General features: G+C 47.5%; 1 protein-coding gene across 1 annotated transcript; it reads left to right on the top strand.

Moving 5' to 3' along the window:
* The first annotated feature begins 2,125 nt into the window (after positions 1–2,125).
* On the top strand, positions 2,126–12,911 carry LOC130686960 (uncharacterized). Its single transcript, XM_057510123.1, has 11 exons — positions 2,126–2,211; positions 2,285–2,370; positions 2,433–2,542; positions 11,034–11,106; positions 11,222–11,411; positions 11,471–11,614; positions 11,686–11,742; positions 11,915–12,155; positions 12,231–12,416; positions 12,639–12,773; positions 12,822–12,911. The coding sequence occupies exons 1-11, from the start codon at positions 2,126–2,128 to the stop codon at positions 12,909–12,911; spliced, it is 1,398 nt and encodes a 465-aa protein (XP_057366106.1).
* The last annotated feature ends 548 nt before the right edge of the window (positions 12,912–13,459 follow it).

A 13,459-nucleotide genomic window follows, 5' to 3' on the forward strand; every position in this document is an offset into this window, starting at 1 on the left:
TCGAAGCTGGTTGTACCACGGACGTTTATGAGAACCAACGAATACTGTGTCTTTCGACTTGCTTGACGGAAAGAGAATAAATGCAGAGAATAAATTCTTCTGTCCCTACAATAACCATTTATGCGCGGTGTTCAGCCTCATCTGCTTGTTGCCAGCATTTCTTCCCTATCTTCCTCTCTTTATAAAGAAATCTGAGCCATCCTTGCTCTAGTCTCCTCTTGAAATTGTTCTATTTCTTCGTCATTTTCAACTCGTCCCTAACTAATAATTTGCTGTCTCTTAACTTCTCCTCTTTCATCTGCTTCATCTGTTGTTTCGTTACAGCGAACATTCTGTTGTTGCAATTTATCTTTCATGCACGAAACAATTGCCTTTTCTAGAGTTTGGATTTCCCGGGCTTTTCTCTCACGGAGCTTGTGCTTCTAGAGCCTTTTGCTGTTCTGCAGGATCACATCTTTGTTTTTTTGCTTTTATCCGTTCTCGATTTTCCAGCAATCTCTTCTCTCTAACTTCAGGCGTTTCAGCTGCCATTTTATCACGCATTTTAAGGTTCTTGGCTGCTTTTTGTTCTTCATTGAGGGGAGGGTATTTTGGAGGCATTTTCAAAGGCAAGAATAACCACACGACTAACACGAAAATCACACCAAAACTGAAAACACGGGAAAAATAACCTTGAACACTTTCTAATCGACCTGAAAAACACTAAAAAGAATTACGTAATCCACTGCTTATTAAACATGAAAAGGCAAAAAATAACTCAAAACACTCGAATAACCCTGAAGAAACAGCAAAATTACCAAAAGAAAATGTAATACACCTGAATCAACTAACTTATACTAAAAACCATTCAACGCAAGTTTCAAGTTTTCCCGAGACACATAGCGCCATAAGAATGCATTGAATAAAGAGAGGTGTACCTCATCGCTTGGTGGGTACTGTACATAAATGAAATGCAATTTGTAAATAACATATGACTTTAATAAAATTTTAAGAAATAAGTGGTGAATTAAGGTTTAGAAAATTTAATTTAAAAAAGGAACGGTGAGAAAAAATTTAAAACGTTATTCCTTGTAAATAGGAAGTTTCAAAATCAATAATACAATTAAAGAAAATATATATATATGCACATAAACAAAATAAAATTTGTAAATAATATATGACTTAAATAAAATTTTAAGAAATAAGTAATCAATTAAATTTAAAAAAATGGATTTGAAAAAAGAATCGGTGATATAAAAAATTGAGAACGTTATACCTTGTAAATAGAATGTTTCAAGATCAATATAAACTTAATAAGAATATATGTATAGGTGAATAAATAAAATGAACATTGTTTACAGTATATGAATTTGATAAACTTAAAAAAAGTATTGAACTAAAAATTTGAAAAAATTTATTTGAAAAAATTAATTTGAAAAAATTAATTTGAAAAAATTAATTTGAAAAAAGGAACGTATGGCAAGTTTTTAGTGCCATTATGATCACCTTATAAGCCAGCACATCAACCTCGGATGCTATCCAGCACCCTCACCTCAACCTCGGGTGTTATCCAGCACCCGCACCTCAACCTGGGTTGCTATGCCTGCTCCCGCTATACCAACGGGCTATTAGAAAAGCTATCGTGAAAGGCTATTTCAAAAGTTATTCGTAAAAGCTATGCTGCCGAATGGCGGGGAATATGGCAAGTTTTTAGTGCCATTATGATCACCCGCAACTTATAAGCCAGCACCTTAACCTAGCATGCTATCCAGCACCCGCCCCTCAACCTGGCATGCTATCCCTCCCCCCGCTATACCAATTGGCTATCAGAAAAGCTATCCCGCAAGGCTATTTCAAAAGCTATCCGTCAAAACTATGCTGCCACCTGGCGGGGAATGGGAGAAGCGGTGCAATGGAGCTATGAGATGGGAAATTTGATAGTCCGCATAGGGCACTAGCGCCACCTGGCCTCTGGCTACCAAAAAAATTGTCATCACCAGAGTACGTTTTGAAAGATATGCGGAACGTTTTCATGCAGTACGTTTTATTGCACATCATCTGCTAGGTACAATAGTCTTTTCGATTCGAATTCCCAGTACGTAGCTCCTAAAACATTTAACGTTTTAATGAAGGTGGGATTGGCGTGATGTCACTGGACGTGTTATTTGAGGTTTGTCTTACTTGTGGATGTACCGTGGAAATTTCTCTACTAGAAGTTCACACTGCAACATGGTATGTACAGCCTTTAATTTCATTCAGAATTCCACCTAAACGTACACATGTTGCAATTCTATGTCCTAATTAGTGTGAAAGCAGTGGAACGTTCTACTTCAACTTCTGCTCGGAGACCAAAGCTTGCTGTTGACATTGATTTACTGAAAGGGTACTTAGGTAAATGACATTCATGAAGTAACATATCACAACGTGGATCTGATTTTTGTGTTTACGTTCAGACCAGAGAGTCCCTGTTGCAAAGATTGCTGAATTGCTGAAGATCAGCAGAAGAACTTTGTTCCGAGTTTTAAAGGAGACACATCTTACAGCTAGACCGAATTACACAAAGATATTGTAACAGTTTCACTGGATTTGTTTATTCGTAGACAGGTTACAGCTTTACACGACAGCACTACACGACAACAGCACTAACACAGCTAACAGCTACACAGGCTTACTACACTGGACTGCCCCTTTAGCCAGCCGCAGACGGGCTCTTAAGGCCTCTGACATCCGGCCAGATTGGCAAAGTCCATTGACATCGCACATTTAGGCCCCTTAGCATCTGATGCTAAGCGCCAAAGTACATTGGCGCTACATCCCCCCTCCTACCTACAGAAACGGGTTCCCAGGGAATGACATAAAGAATGCCCATGCTTCACTAATAGATTCTAAATGGCTAACACATACAGGCCATACTCACTACTTTAACATAGGGCAAAATAACTGAAATTTAACGGAGACAATCACTCCACTGCATGCGGGCCGGCCTCGCCTTGATCTTCATCTCTTGACTCCCGCACCTGCCTAAGACGATCCACCAATAGGGTATCCACGTGACTGCTCAGCCTCCGATACTCGAACCATAGGTACACCAGCAGCGGCACCGGGAACAGGCATCCAATTAACCATTCGAAAGGATAGCGCTTGGCGTTCCCTTCTTCTTCCCACTGGCGCCGCAGACGTTCCACTGCTTTCAGATGTGAGCTCGCTCCTGCTAGGTCTATCCGCGTAGGCGTTCGAAGGGCGGCTGGCGCTTCTTCCATGATGGGGCTCTTTACCACCGGTTGCGGTTGCTCCAGGACTGGTGCTAGTAGGCCGCTCAGCATCCCGGCGGCCTCCTCATCGATGACACTCGTCACATTCACCGGTAACATTTGTCTAAAGCTTGCTTGTAGGACCCAATCGTCCGACGTTGCCGAACACAATCTTGGAATTTTTATTACTCCCGCTGCCGGCAGCACTTGCGGTAGGCCTATTCCCCCTATTCTTTTCCCAGGACACTGAAGCACTATGGTTACATTATTTTTTCCTGCGTAACCCCATTTTCTTCCTCCAATGTAAAACAGGTCAATACCGGTCCACTTTTTACTGTCTAAACGGCAGTTCATCTGAATCCCTTCCGGCTCCTGCAGAAAGACTGCCGCTGCGCAGCTCTTCATCCTCCCTTTCCGATCGATAGGCTTTAGGAAAGGGCATACACTGCCCATGTAGGGTGCACATTTTCGGGCCTCGTCGACGTTGAACTCGACGAACAGTTGACGGTCTGGCGATACTCCCAAGTATGGAGCCAAACCTTCGTAGGAGTGGGATACCGACTCCTCTTTGCTGGATGCTACTGGCATGGGAAACACACTGTAGATCTGCAAGGCGTAATTGAATTCGAACACCGGCAGATCAATAAACAATCGAACGTTCCCACTCACAAGCGCCGCCTCCACCCTGGCTTCCTGGTACGCTCTCCAGCCATTTCCTCCTTGTAATGCTGGTGTTAGTCCCCAGCCTTGGGGCAAAGCTTGTTGAACCGAATCCAGCGCTTGAGCTAGTACGTTCGGAGGACAAAGGAGTGGTGACAATCTCCCTATAGCTGCATCCGCTAGGCCGGTTTGCCAACCGTGTAGGACTTCGGCCGTCCAGTCCAGCGCTCTATTTGCTTTCTCCACAGACCTTGTTACTTTTTGCAGGAACAGTAACTCTCGAGCCAGGTGAGTCCAGCTATCATTGAAGACCTTCCTCAGCTGTGCCTGTTCTCGACGCATCTGCCCCGCCACTGCCATGAGAGCACTGATTTCCGACTCATGCTCCGCCAGGTGTCCCATAGTCACATTTAACAAGGTCGCTTGCTCCTGGAGCAGGTGCACCACCTCCAGACCCCTCTTGTCGAATGACTCGAGCTTCGAGTGCACGGCTTCCAAGTCCTTCGTCGTGGCGGTTCCAAAGAGCCAGTTAAGAAGCTGGCCGCCCCCGTCGATCAATCCGCGCTTCCGCCGGGCTCCGTCGCCTTTCAAAGCTCGTTCTAGTTCTCGGAATTCCCGCCTCCGACGCTCCGCTCTTGCCTTGATTTCAGCCAAATCAAGCGCCGGACCTTCCAAAAACGGTTTTACCTCCATAGGGAAATTCCCCGTTACCGCTTTGCCGAAGGCACTCGACATATCGTCTATCCAAGCGGTAACCAATTTAATTACCTGCTCCGCCCGCTTGGTGGGCACGTCGTAAATGACAACCCATTCTGAGTCGCCCAGTGCCAAAGTACCCTCGGGGTGAAACACTGCACCCTCGGTAACAACGAATTTTCCCTTCATTTCGTTCCCTTGAACCAATTGGCCTACGAAACAGACCAATGTAAAGAACAGCATGTTCTTCATCCATCCGGGTGCCCGTTTCTTCCTGGTAGGCCGACCCGTCGGTGCTTCCGCCGCCGAGTCCATTGCGGAACCTCCTTCGTCTTGTAGGCCTTCGTCCAGTTCGGCGATCGGCTCCAATGGACGGCGCCTCACTCTCCCCCTTTCTCTTTTCGCTGGCTGTTCCACAGCTACTCCAATAGGGTCGGTGTCAGGTGTCACTTCACTGTCAGCTTCGGGTATCGGCCCCGTGTTATTATCGGCACGCGCCCCACCCGCTTCCATTTCGGCACGTGCCTCTCCCGAGCCGGTGTCAACACACTCGACACCCGCCCCGGTTTCGGCATCCACTACCTTCTCACTTTCTTCTTCGCTATCGGACTCGTCGTCCGATTCCACTACAAACTTCTTCATTTGAGACACATGCACTACAATAGTTTTTTTCCCACTTGGTTTCCGAAGTTCATAGTTTAGTTCAGTAACTTGTCTGACCACTTTATAAGGACCCACGTATTGATGCAGCAACTTCTCCGCGAGCCCCTTCTTTCGCTGTGGACGAAAGATTAACACTAAATCACCAGGTTTGTACACTGGTGGCACACTCGCTCTGGCATCATATTGCGTCTTTTGCCGTTGTTGTACTATGGCCAGCCGGTCCTTGACGTCCTCTCTCAGCTCCATCATTGCCTTCATCAGGTCTTCTGCGTCGACGAGTTTTGGCTGGTTTGGTCCTGTCGCCGCCAGAAGATCCGCCGGAATCACTGCCTCTCTTCCATACACCATCATAAAAGGCGTATGGTTGGTGCTTTCCTGTCGGGCAGTGTTGTAGGCAAAGGTTACAAATCCGAGGAATTCGTCCCAATCCTCGTGGCTCTCATCCACGTACATCGCTAGCATAGTCGCTAGCGTCTTGTTCTGTCTCTCCACCAGGCCGTTTGCTTGTTGATGGTAAGGCACCGTCATGCGATGCGACAGTCGCAGCAATGCCAACACTTCGCGGGTGACTTCGGCTGTAAAACACTTCCCTTGATCTGAAGTCTACTCCCGTGGAAATCCATGTCGAAGCACGACATCCTCGACGAAGAATTTTGCGATTTGCCGGGCCGTGGCATCCGGCAAAGCCCGTGCTTCCACCCATTTTGTAAGGTAGTCTACTGCAACCACAATGTTTGTGTTCCCACTGCGGGATCGTGGGAATGGGCCAAGGACATCAATTCCGATCTTCTCGAAAGGTCCTCCCACCTGTGTGATCTCCATCAGACCCTTCGTCTTTCCCTGCTCCGGCTTCCTCGTCTGGCAGCTTTTGCAGCTCTGGACATACCGGGTAACAGCTCTGTCCATTTTAGGCCAATAAAATCTTTGCCTAGCCTTTTCCAGGGTCTTTCCTTGCCCCAGATGCCCTGCCGTAGGTTCATCATGAACCCACGACAACGCTTCCTTCCGCCGCTCCGGAGGCACACAAAGGCGGTCAAATTCCTGACCGAATCTGATCGTCTTCAAGTACAGCAAGCCTTCCTTCAGCATAAAATTTCCGTACTGCGTGGCCCCGTTCTTGCCCATCACTTGTTTGATCCATCGCCACTGCTTCACACGGTCTTGGCCTTCCGCCCAAGATCCTATATCCAAGCCTATAGCCGCCACTGGAAAGACCGCAGCTTGCGCCTCTTCTTCCCCTTCTTGTATAGGGTACCGCGATAGGGCGTCAGCGTCTTCGTGTAAACTTCCTTTCTTGTAGCGGATGGAGATGTCGTATTCTTGTAACGCCAGACTCCACCTCTCCAACCGGCCACTGAGTTCCTGCTTGGTCATCAGCCAACACAAGGCATGATGGTCAGTTTTCACTACCACGTACCCCAAATGTATGGCCGAAACTTCTTTACAGCCCATACAATGGCGAGGCACTCCTTTTCCGTTATCGTGTAGTTTCTTTCCGACTTGTTCAACACTCTGCTCACGAAGCAAATTGGCATGGGGTTCCCGTCTCTTTCTTGCATAAGCGCCGCCCCTATGCCATAGTCACAGGCGTCGGGATGCACTTCAAAGTTCTTCGAATAGTCTGGATGAGCAAGCTTTGCTGCCTTCACCAGCGCAACTTTCAACTCGGCGAAACTGTTTCGTTCCGGTTCTCCCCAACGAAACACACCCTTCCCCTCCATTGTCGTAAGCGGGTACGCCACCTGGGCGAAATTTGGCACGAACTTCCGGTAGAACGAACAAAGGCCCACAAAGCTTTTGACCCACTTTCTCTTTGCCTTCTCATTGGCATTGAGGTTTGGCCCCGGGAACATTTCAATGGCCTTACAGTGGTCCGGATCCGGCTCTATTCCGGCCTTGCTTACCACGTGGCCCAGCATTCTCACACGCTTGTTCCCAAAGGCACACTTCTCTATCTTCAACTTCAAATTGGCCTTCCGGAAGCAGGACAAGACTTTTCCCAGTCTCTCCAAATGCTCCCCTGCGTCTTTTCCAAAGATGACCACGTCATCCATGTACACCAAACAATCGGTCCACTTTAATCCTGCCAACACCATGTCCATCAGTCGTTGGAAAGTGCTCGGAGCTGAGCATAACCCAAACGGCATCACTCGGAACTGGTAGAGGCCGTCAGGTGTAACAAATGCTGTCTTCGGCTTATCGGCTTCCGCAACAGGGACCTGCCAATATCCGCTTTGTAGGTCTACCACACTAAACAAAGCTGCTCCCTCCAGTTTGGACAGAGCATCGTCTATACGTGGGAGTGGGTACACATCCTTCGTTGTCACCTCATTTAGCCGCCTGTAATCAACGCAGAATCGCCACTTTCCGTCCTTTTTCCGTACTAGGACGACTGGTGACGACCAGGGGCTTTGGGCCGGCTCTATAACTCCCTGTTTGAGCATTTTGCTGACTTCTTCCTTAATCAATTCTCGCTCCCTCCATGCCCGTCTCCTTGGCAGCTGTTTAATCGGCGCTGCCCCACCTGTTGGAATCGCATGCTCGAGCACATTACACTGGCCCAAGCACTCCCCACTGTCCGCAAACACATCCTGAAACTGTGTGAGCAGATCAATTAGGTCGTTCCGATCCTGCGCCGCCAGAGTTGGCGCTACACACTGATCAAACGCCGCTGGTTTCCGCGGTTTTCCCGACCGGCCCCCGACCTCTTTAGCTGCATCCCTCTCCTCGCTTTCTTCCAACGAGAGATTGCTCGCCTGGTCAATCGGCATTAGGTGACCGATGGAAGTTCCCTCGACGATCACGTGATCCACATGGTCAACATTCATCACGTGAACCACTGCTTCTGGCTTCGAGCAGTCGATGAGAGCATGGCCCGCCGAAAGTCCACTATTTTGCAACAGCTTCTTCGATGGTCTCAGTAACATAATAGCGTCATTTCCCACTTCAGGGATGGACACTTTTACTGGCACCGCACTTCTCTTCTGCACCGTCACACCCACCGTCACTGTCACTTTCTTCACGGTTTCTTTCCCACCGCTTGCCTCCATATGGATGGCTCCTAGTTCCACTATTGGCGGGTTACTAAAACAGATTTTCAGCTCTCGGAACAGCTTCAGTAAGTTTCTCCCCATGATAAATTCTGGTCCAAATGTCTTCAGGACCAAGGCTTCACCCTCCACGGACGCGTTTTTATTCGTGACCGTGAGGGAGACCTTCCCCCTCGGATTCATCGGCTGTTCATCGGCCGTCACGACCATCGGTCCTTCCCACGCGACTATTTTCAATTTCAATCTACTCGCCAACGATGGTGAGATAACTGAAATCACCGCTCCAGTGTCGACCAAAGCATCGACCGGCCGTCCACCAATCCAAATTTCTTCGGTCGGCTGACGATCGCCATTGGTCATTTCCGAAGACTGGTCTCCGCCAATCACCGCACAGGCTGCCTTAGGCTCCTCCCCCTCGGGCTTCTTGGGTTTCACTGCAGTCTCCTTCTTCTTTTCCTTCTGACAGTTTCTCGCGATGTGCCCTTCTTCATCGCAATTAAAACAGCGAAATGGGTTCTTCTTCTTTGGCTTTTTGTTCCAATCGCTTTTCCCGCCTTCTTTTTCCTTTTTCTTCGAGGGGTCCTTTGCCCGGGCTAGCTCGTCCCGCAACTCCTGGATCTGGCGCCGTAGGTCTTGCATTTGGTCAAGGTCTACTGCTCCCACGGCAGGCTTCTCCCGCTCTCTACGCCTATCCTCATAGCCCCTCTCGTAGGCTGTTTTGACGGCATCCGCGTGAAGCCTCGCCTCTTCCAAGAAATCTTCACACGTAAAGTTGATGTCCAACACGTAAAGTCTCTCATAAAGGGTTGGGCTCAACCCCCTGAACAGGTGATCTATGCGCACTTCCTCAGCCATATCCGGCTGGACAATGCGGCACATGTCCAGGACATCATGGTAGTATTCCGTGACGTCCTCGTCCTTGCCTTGGACCCTCATCCGCAGCTTCCTTTCCGTCTGCCGCTTCAGATTTACCGCCACGAATTGTTTGAGGAACAATGTCTTGAGCCCTCGCACTTCTCTGTAGTGCTCCGGTTCGTCATCCGTTTCGGCTATGCGAATCTGCTGGTCCTCCCAGTTATCTGGTCGGGCGTTTCTCGCCTCAAGGCCTACAATCCATTTGTAGGCAGGCCCCTCGAGCGAGACGTCAATGGCCCTTGCTAGATCGTTATTGGACCAGCGATTATGGCGGCCGATCCTTTCAAATCGGTCTATCCACTCAATCGCATTCTCTTTTGGCGTGCCCCGGAACTTTTCGGGCTCCTTGTAGTGGAACATTGGACGTTCCGCCATGTCTTCCTCTTCTCGCAAGAATGGATCCCAATCTAGTTCGGGCTCCTCCAGAGACTGTCGGCTCGGCGATCCTCCGACGCTGAATCCGCTTCGTCCCTGTCTCACTGTTGTCGCTTCCTGCGGAGTACTGAACGCTCTAGGTCGTAGGCCTTCGCGCGGGTTTCTTCCTCCCAAGCCTCTCGCCTCCACCGGCTGGCTACTATAGGTACCCGACGAACGGTTGATGACCCCAGTGGTATCAGCTTCCACGCCAACTGCGTTTCTTCCGCCGGTCACGTCTTCCGCTCGTGCCGACGACCGCCGCACGTCCTGGCTCCCGGTCAGTAACCCCTTCGTTCCACTGGAATTTGGGTCGCCCGACTTCCTCCGCTGCGACTGGGATACTTGATCGCCTTCGACCGTTTCCGCCTCCGCTGAGACGGCCTTTACACCGGTACCTTCCTGGACACTGGAGACTGTCACCTGCTGAATGAGCGACTCGCGGTCGTCAAACTCTGCTTGAAGTGATCGTGATCCCTGATCACGACCAATGACCCGCCCTACTTGTCGCTCTTCGGCTTCCGCCCTGGTCCGTGCTTTTACTCCTCCTTTTTTCCCTACCTCCCGAGCCTCTTCGTACTGCCTACGTGCAGCTATCGGCCCGACTGCCCCTTCCGACGCACCACTCCCTGCTTCCGGATTCCCAGAATCCTGGTAGCCCTGAGCGTCTTCAAATTCCTCGCCCTGTGGCTCAGAATCTGACTGGAATTGCGCCTGATCTGGGACTTCCCGCGGTAGGGACTCTTCACTGAGCACGCACGTACCTTTTTGTCCCCAAGTGAGCTCACTCACTCCTCCAGGAGGGCCTCTTGAGCGGCCCTTTGTCCGCACCGGTGCTTCGTTTGCTCCCTGCAATCCCGCTGTCGACCGTGCTAGGGGTGTTGCCGCCCTCAAACCCGAGTAATAGGTTTGAATCTCCTTGGCTGCCTCTTCTGCCGCCCGTCTACGGCTTCTCTCTCCAGCGGCTGTGACCACACTTCTCCCGTGTGACATTCACACGAGGATCCTCTGCGATCCCACTGCCAAATCCACGCTTTCCCCAGACCGTTGCTGTGGCCTCGTGCCCGGCAATAAATTGCCGAGTTCGACTTCCAGAGACCCCTCACAGCCAACGCCTACCCGAGTTAAAACGTGTATCTTAGCAGTGAAAAAAACAGGAGCATCTCCACCATGTAACAGTTTCACTGGATTTGTTTATTCGTAGACAGGTTACAGCTTTACACGACAGCACTACACGACAACAGCACTAACATAGCTAACAGCTACACAGGCTTACTACACTGGACTGCCCCTTTAGCCAGCCGCAGACGGGCTCCTAAGGCCTCTGACATCCGGCCAGATTGGCAAAGTCCATTGACATCGCACATTTAGGCCACTTAGCATCTGATGCTAAGCGCCAAAGTACATTGGCGCTACAATATCTGATGAACAACTAGACACATACCTCACAAATATGTTACGATGCAACCCAAAGTTTGGTATTGTTACTTCCTGTATTTGATTTAAAGTGTCAAACAGACTCAACAAAACTTCAGCACCCTGAAAATTTGTGCCAAATTGCATGTCACTTTATAATGCATTGTTCGACAACAGGTTTGCAGATGTTCAAAGGCTGCACCATTTCAAAAAATGTTGTTCTCAAGCAAAATCAACTGCGCGCAAGTTATGGGAGAGTCAGGCAAATGGAAAATGCACCTATGATTCAACGGATAAAGCGTCGGGTTTACAAAGTAAGAGCTCCACTGTCATTGTGGCATATTGACGGCCACCACAAAATGGATCGGTAATTTACTTATTTATTCTTTTATTTGGATAATCGTTCACAGTATCCTTTAATTTTAGCTATGGGTTCATTATACACGGAGCCATCGATGGTTATTCGCGCTTAATCGCCTATATTTCCTTGGAAAATAACAATTTTTCTGAAACTGTGATCGGCTTATTCGAGAAAGCAGTCAACGAGTGGGGCTGTCCCGCAAGCGTAAGGTAAGTATATTTTGGGAATTATTGGAAAATTCCCTGATGAAATACCAACTAATTTTTCTTATACAATCTAGGTCCGATCATGGCGGTGAAAACGTTCTAGTTGCTGATTTTATGATGATGCAAGAGGGGTTAATCGAAAGAGTTTTCGCACGGGATCATCTGTTCACAATCAGCGTGTTGAACGTCTCTGGAGAGATGCCATTGAGAGATGCACCACTACTTTTATGAATATATTTGAGTAACCTCCATCGAGTGGCAAATTTAGTGCTTCTACTAATTTCTTGTCTTACATTATTCTAGGCAGATGGAAACAGATGACATTCTTAACGTAGACTCGGATGTAGACCTTTTTTGCCTCCACATAGTTGGCTATGATTTGATTCAACGCTCGTTACAGACTTTTCGGGAAGCATGGAACTGCCATCCTATTCGAACCGAAAAGTACCAGTCTCCTATGGAGCTATATATTAAAGGATTAGAGATGTTGAAGGAGGAACACGAAGCCGGAGTTCTTGATGATGAACCAATGGAACTCATTCAGGTAATTCTACTGCAATAATTTTCTGGAAGGCGTTTTTAGTAGTACTTTAAATGTGCCATGTAATGCTGGTTGTAGGGGAAAAAACTGAAGCCGCTTTCTGAATGGTCCGGTTACGCTGATGCATTTCATAGATGTGTGGTTGACAAGTTCCCAATCAATATTTCGAAAGACCAAGTTTCCTGCTTGGAAGCCGTTATTAATCCGAAATCAGTTGAAATTTGGAATCTTCGAAACAAGTTTATTCAACTTAAGGCATGTGTCGTAAGATATCTAAATTTTGTGAGTTTGCCTGTTTCACTTAAATACAGAGAAGATCATTTTCAGTGATAAAGCCTTTTGTGTTTTTTTGAATGGGAACTCATCTGATCCTCATTATGAATGGAAAAAAACTTATGTATAAATTTACAGTACTAAATTTCAGTTAGCAGTATTTTAAATCTAGGATGTCAATTGAAGTTTGGTGTTAATTGACTATGTGTCTAGTTTGCGTTCGTGGGTCGACCCATTGTGATGAGCGAAATGCTGGGTTTTGACAACGGAAACCTTATGATATTTTATGATATTATGCGTGAATGTGAACCTGTGGCTTTATACTTACGTTTTATATGGATCAGGCAGGTTCGTCGATATTATTTTTCATGGCAAATTTTAATTGTTGGGTGATAGGTTAAAGTTAAAGCTGTACAATACGTAAAGTTAGTGTTATTCGAATGTTCTGGACATTTACATGGAACGAATGGAGACTACCAAGACTAATTCAATTTTGTTTGCATCCCGAATCTACTCCTGTCCCCCCCTTAGTCAACTGTCTTAATTTTAACTGGAATGAAATCCAATTAATTAGCATAGACATACCTGCTCAACGGCATCATTTAGTTTAACAAATTTTGTTATTTACCCGTTTTCGTGTCTAGAAAAAATATTCCCATGCCTAAATGATTGTTTTTTTTTTTAACCCCGACGGCAGTATATTTAACGCACGTGTAAGAATATTGTTAAGGGGTGCGAGAGGTTGGGTGATAAGCGTAAAATCTGAATCTTTTTGGGATACCACATATTAGGTTTAGGAAAGACGTGAGGGAGTCGAGGACATATTTAAGGAAAGCAGATGTTCTGAAAAAACAACCAATGGTATTGAAAAAAAAAAATTTGCGTTGGTTGCTTGGCGAGTTGATTGGCTAACTGTTTTCGTGGGAAAAAAGGATAGGGTAGTAGATGCGGATCTTCAAAACACTTGCGCGAAACGTGAGCAAATTTTCCAGTTGCCTTTTTACTTTTCAGTTATCAAGTGGATCTTACTACTG

This window comes from Daphnia carinata, chromosome 8, assembly GCF_022539665.2.
Source record: "Daphnia carinata strain CSIRO-1 chromosome 8, CSIRO_AGI_Dcar_HiC_V3, whole genome shotgun sequence".
NCBI classification, from domain to species: Eukaryota; Metazoa; Arthropoda; class Branchiopoda; order Diplostraca; family Daphniidae; genus Daphnia; species Daphnia carinata.

Coding starts and splice junctions, on each gene's coding strand:
- LOC130686960 (XM_057510123.1), top strand. CDS start 2,126: ATGTCACTGGACGTGTTATTTGAGGTTTGTCTTACTTGTGGATGTACC. Junction 11,107..11,221: donor ACGATGCAACCCAAAGTTTG/GTATTGTTACTT, acceptor GTTCGACAACAG/GTTTGCAGATGTTCAAAGGC. Junction 11,743..11,914: donor TTTATGATGATGCAAGAGGG/GTTAATCGAAAG, acceptor ACATTATTCTAG/GCAGATGGAAACAGATGACA.